The 6184-nt window shown below is 35.4% G+C and overlaps 1 protein-coding gene across 1 annotated transcript in view; it reads right to left on the reverse strand.

Moving 5' to 3' along the window:
* LOC107885055 (putative nuclease HARBI1) overlaps positions 1–713 on the reverse strand; it is a 10995-nt gene extending 10282 nt beyond the window's left edge. Inside the window, exon 1 of the mRNA XM_016808413.1 lies at positions 589–713. Within this exon, the coding sequence (XP_016663902.1) occupies positions 589–713 (125 nt within the window). The remainder of the gene's footprint in view (positions 1–588) is intronic.
* Between the last annotated feature and the right edge of the window lie 5471 nt (positions 714–6184).

Below are 6184 nucleotides of genomic sequence, written 5' to 3' on the forward strand. Positions count from 1 at the left end.
AATATCATTTTATGCCATGGAATTAGGCGATAACTGTATTTTTATTACTTTCAACTTCTGGTCTTTATATTATTTGATAAGTATTATTATGACCAGTACCGCAATCGCCTTCAGAGGGGCGAACTGCACGACACCCTGAAAAATGGGGATAATAGAATACATTTGGGGGCTAGTTTAGTTTACTGTGCAGTATACTTGGTGACTTGATTTGTAAAGGGTTTTACGCCGAGGCATACAAATCATAATTTCTGCGGTATCTACTGACTAGGTATAGCAGATTTACACACAAACACCTACCCAAATCACAAAACTTTGAGCAGCTATATCTCATCAACGGATTAACGAAAAATTAAAATTTGAACGTGATAATTCATAAAAAAAATTGCTTGATTAATTTATAAAATTTTTAGTATGGGTTCCCATTTGAAAATCAAAAGTTGATAGTGGTTTACCTAATAAATATAAGGGTGAAAATATTAAAACTTTACAAAAATGTAGAAAAGTATGAAACTAAAATTTAAAAAAAAAAAATTTGGAAAAATGTCAATACTTTTCAAAATAATGAGTGTTCAATGATAAAAGAATCACCCTGTATAGAACTGAGCAACGTGTTTCCTCTGATCACGGGTGAGATATTCGTCGATGTGGGTCAGTTCAATTTTGTTGATCGATTGTTTGATCTTGTCTAACGGGATTTTGACGTACAAATTCATGGTGATTTCGTTTTTTTTTCTTTTGCCTATGGGGGGAGTGTGTAGTTGGATTTCATTTACAATATTTATTGGTTAGATTCACAAACATAGAGGTTAGTTACATTTCTTTTATACAATTTTTTTTTTTTTTTTCGGTAATAATTTTTTATTATACAGAATCATTGTTGTTCGTTAGTACCCCTGATCAGAGCTGGAGGGTTTACTTCATGATACTGCTTCACATTCTGATAGTTGTATGTTCGGCGTTTTCCAGCTGTGTCTTGTACTGTAACAGTGTTGTTGTGATGTACTTCACATATCTGGTATGGTCCATGATACAAGAGAAATAGTTTGTGAGTTTCCCGATCTTCCGCAGATGATAATCGGTGTTCTTTTACTAGGACTTTCATTCCGATAATGTATTCTGGGAATACTTTTCCACGGTCTTTGTACTCATTTCGTATTTGTGATTTCTTCTTTGTTCTATTGATAACGATTTGTATGACATCAGGTGTAGGATCAGTTATTGTGTACTTCGGAAATTTTACTAATTGAGTTATGGATAGTGGTGTGTTCTTTCCAAACATAATAAATTGAGGGGTGAATCCCGTAGTGGTGTGCGTGGTATTGTTGATCCAATATTCCACATTGTCTAGCCAGCGAAGCCAATTGGTATGTTGCTTGTGACAGTATGTTCGCAGAAATCTTCCTATTTCTCTGTTGGTGCGTTCGACAGGATTACTTTCTGGGTGGTATATGGTAGTGTGAATGCTTTTGATCTGCAAGCCCTCCATGATTTTGTCCCATTTTTGACTTGTGAACTGCGTTCCGTTGTCGGTAATGATCTTTTGGAATAATCCCATGGTTGGTATGTATTCTCCGATTATTCTTTTGATTATGGTGTCGGTGGTAGCCCTCTTCAAAGGGTATAGCTTGATGTATTTTGAGAATAGGTCGAGGATGGCAAGTATGTATTTACATCCGCCCTGTCCCCTGGGTAACGGTCCCATGAGATCGGCTGATACCATCTCCAGTGGTTTCTCCGGGAGTAAGCTTAGTGTTGGTCCCCTGGCCGTTATGTTGCTTATCTTGGTCCGTTGACATAAATCACATGTTTTTAATATTCATTTGACTGTGCGATACATGTTTTGAAATTGGTGGTTTTGCTGCAATAACTTGTATGTCTTATATGTTCCACAGTGCCCATAGATTTCGTGTGTTTCCACGACTAGTGGTTGTATTAGTACTTTGGGCACCAGTACTTGGTATTCACCACTGTTGGATTTCCTGAATAGCATTTGGTTGTACCACAGGAGGTTTTGGTCAGCAGTTTTGTTCAGTCGTTGCTTCAGTTTTTGGATATGTTCATCTGTTTGTTGTGCTGCTGGCAATTCCTTAAATTAAGCTTTTAATTCGGGGCTGTAATCAAGTAAAGCTAATTTGTTTATAGCAATGTTCCGAGTGATTGTTTGGGTGTCTTCACTAGGGGATTGAGAGTATCTTGTTAAAGTGTCGGCTCTTTACCGGCTAGTTTGACCTGGTGGTTAAACCATACCCAAGCTTGGTAGAGAAGGAAAAACGAACTGCGGCGGCGGCGACGGAAACTCGTATCGGCTAGTTTGACCTGGTGGGTTAGACCAGCGTTTCCCAACTTCTTTTACTTACGGAACCCTTGCAGGAGCTTGAACATTTTGAGGAACCCCCATATTTTTTCTATAATAGTAATGCAGACATATTTTTTGTACACTGAAATGAGTGGGTTTTTGGACACTTCCGGCATAAAAGAGTCATTAATAAAATTTAAAAAACATATAGTTAAGACGGTTTTAACATTTTATTTTGTTTATAACTATTACAGTATTTTATAAATATAATTAATTAATGAGAATTAATTTAATGAGATGATTGGAATCTTTCCATAGTTTTCTTCATAATTGTTTTTAAATCTGGAGTTATACCTGAAAGTTGGATTCGTAGGTCCGGAGCCGCGTTCAGTTGATTTCGAAACTTATTCTTGGTCTTTGTATACGCTGAAAAGCTAGTTTCACACAAGTAGGAAGTTGCAAATGGCAATAAAACGGTGATAGCCTTTATGGACAATTGTTCGTAATCACTTTCCATGGCGATCCAGAACTTCTCAATTTTAATTGACTCGAACTTGATTTTCAATTCAGATGAAGATTTTACTTCAAGCAAACTTTCGTATTCAATGGATGATAGTTCTTTTGGCTTTTTCTGAATTGAAAATGGATTTTGTACCCACAAATTATCAGAATTTTCGTTTATTCTTGGAAAGTAGGAAAGTAATCCGGATTTTAAATTGATTAAATGGTCTTTTATTTCTTCTGCATTTGTTGGTATCCCTGAGATCTCATTTTCATATAAAAATTTATTCAAGTTTGAGAAACATGTAAAATCATTGGCTTGAAAGATCGAAGTTTCTTTTCCTTGTAAACCCAAGTTTGTTTCGTTTAACTTGTTGAAAATATCAGAGAGGTAAGCTAACTTTATGAGCCAATTCTCATCATGAAACCACTCTAACCGTTAGATCATATCCAAGCTCGATAGAGACAGAGAGCGAATTGCGGCGGCGGCGGCGAATCGTACTGGCTCGTTTGACCTGGTTGTTACACCATATACGAGCTCAGCAGAGCGGGAACTTGTGTTTTGGGGCTGCTCACGGGGTCTATTTACTAATAGTGTTCGTTACCGCCGTGAACAGGAATGTTGGTTTGTGGTACCTGCATTTTGGTGGTTTTCACTGATTTATATTATTGTGATTAGCGCGTGGGTGTCATAGTTATTTTCCTCGACGGTGCGCTTTATTATGTTATTATTGGTTTTGCATATTAATTAACAAGAAGTTGTTAATTAATTCAGGTATTTGTCTGTTCATAATACGGGGCGTGTTGCGCGCCATCTGTTATATGTTCCGTGCTCCTGTTAACGTGCACATACAACAGTTAGTTGCAACACTGTCGTCAGGTTGCGCATCGGTAGTCGGCGGCGACGTAGTTTGCTTCATGATGACTACTACGCTGTGCAGCGCACTAGTAGTTATTGGTAAATATTACGAATTATGATGTAGGCAATTCTGTCTCGTTACATGATATGATTATATAATTATTAGGATTTCATCACATTCTGATTAAAATGATGTTATTTTAATAATTATATATTGTTGTTTGGCCACTAGTCTGAGGATAGATGAATGATACAATTATATTGTTAATTTATGATTTTTTTTAAATGTCATATGAACATTTTTTTGATACATTTTAAAAATATTACCCTTCAACCATAAATTAACGTCATTTATTTTAAATTAATTTGTTATTATAAAATAATCTTTTTTATAACTATTATTTGATGATCCTTATCTTAAATTAATTTGATATTATTTTTGATCTATATGCTTCAATATAGATATCAGTAAAAAATATATCAGATAATTGAATTGCTAGCCAGACCTACGAGTACTATAATATATTATATAACTGTCGTATATTGTAGACAGTCGTCGCTGTAATATTATTTAATGTAAACATATTACATGTAAAAATCAACGTAGCAATTTAGATATTAATATAGGTCAATGAAGCAAGATGTGCTGAGACAGCAAAAACTATTTTACTATATAACACTGCCGTACGCGCAAGGACGGGGAGTCCCCGTTGTCACTGAGTGAGTCGGTGAGAACGGGCTACGGCGGTCTGAATCCGCAAAGTGTTTAATTTATGTTTGTTTTAAAATTCAATAAAAGTGTTTCCGACCATTAAAACCCGAGTTGAATTTTATTTCCAAGTCTTCTTTGTCCTTACCTTTGAATATTGGAACAGTGCTCAGACCCACACACCTATAGTCAATGAGGTTTATTGCAAACTGAACAGTGCTCTGGTTGTGGCGTCCTAATAGTCATTCCAAATTAGGGAACGGACGTAAGATTGACAAAACGCGTACCTACCATCGTACCTCAAAAGCTAACAGTGCATTAATTTGAATTTATTTTAGAGATAGTCATTAGCTTAGAGTGTACGGAGGTAAGGCATATAGTTGGTTCATCGCGTATTATCCAATACGGGTGATACAACAGTTGGGTTACGATAATTTGGTACTTTATGTGCGCTTGTACGGCATTCATTTGCGTAGTGCCCAATTTTTTCACAACGATTGCATTTAATATTTTTTTTCCTCGTATCCCTATAGTTATTTGTTGATGGTGGTTGTTCGGAATAAAATGATTTTTCCTCTTCGATGGCTATAAAAACCGCCTCCTCAAGGCGAGTTACCTGTCGAGCTTTTATAGGATAATTCGGATGGAATATGATACTTCCGAGATAAACACGTTTAATGCGTGTCCTTGTAACGTTTTAGCAATAATAGCTGCTTCCTCTGCAGTTTTATTCATAGTTGAGACATGCGTAAGCTCATTGTAAGCTTTTTCGATTCTCCCGGAAAAACTAGTAATAGATTCATTTCTATTCTGTCTTATAGAATTTAATTGATTTTGCAGAAATGTGGCTGAATGTGATGTGCCAAAAATAGTTCGAAAATGGCTCTTAAGTTCCTCCCATGAAGTTATTTCCCTATATCTAACGGCGTCAAAAGCTCTCCCTTTTATGCCTACTTTACACGCTGCGTAGTACTTGTCATTAGTACTTGTCGCTCGCACTATTATCACACGTGTGAACAGAAGTGAATAGTGCTTAGTATTAGTAAAACCGAGAGTGCGAGTGAATAGAATCCAGTTCTATTTACTAATGACAAGTAACTACCCCCTCCACGACTCTACTCTACTCGCGATTGCACTCGCAACGTGTGATCGCATGATGCTAGTATTAGTGCTTAGTTGAAGTGATAAGAGAATATTTGTTCTATCACGTGCTGTCCTGCAGTTTAATTTTGTTAGTTTATTAAGTTTTTAATACAGAATTCACAATGTCAGAAAAGTGGAATGCCGAAACAACTATCAAATTCATTCAAGAGTTTAAGCAATATGAATGCCTCTGGAATCCTAAACATGTATCACACAAAAATAAACAAATGCGGGAAGCATGTTATCAAAAAATTGTGGACGGAATGGGTATACCAGGTTTTAAAGTAGCTGAAGTAAAATCTAAAATGCGAAATTTAAAATCTACCTACTACCAAGAAAAGAAAAAAAGAGATAAATCGAAAGCGTCTGGAAGCAGCGCAGACAATGTTTATGTGCCAAACATTAAATGGTTTTTTGAAATGAAAGCTCTGTTAAAGGATGCTGATGAAAGAAGGAACACTTTTGACAATGTGAGTACATTATATACATTTTTATTTATTATTTTACATTTTTCCATTTCACTGTTCTATTGAATTCAAACATTCTTCAATTTATGCATACTAAATATAAATATAAGTTTAATAAAAAAAAAATTAATATCATGTTAATAAAACTAATATAAAAGTATGTGATGTATAGAATATTTTGTTAAATTATTATATTACAGGTAGTAAAA

The sequence above is a fragment of the Acyrthosiphon pisum genome, unplaced genomic scaffold (assembly GCF_005508785.2).
Source record: "Acyrthosiphon pisum isolate AL4f unplaced genomic scaffold, pea_aphid_22Mar2018_4r6ur Scaffold_65;HRSCAF=406, whole genome shotgun sequence".
Taxonomy (NCBI): domain Eukaryota; kingdom Metazoa; phylum Arthropoda; class Insecta; order Hemiptera; family Aphididae; genus Acyrthosiphon; species Acyrthosiphon pisum.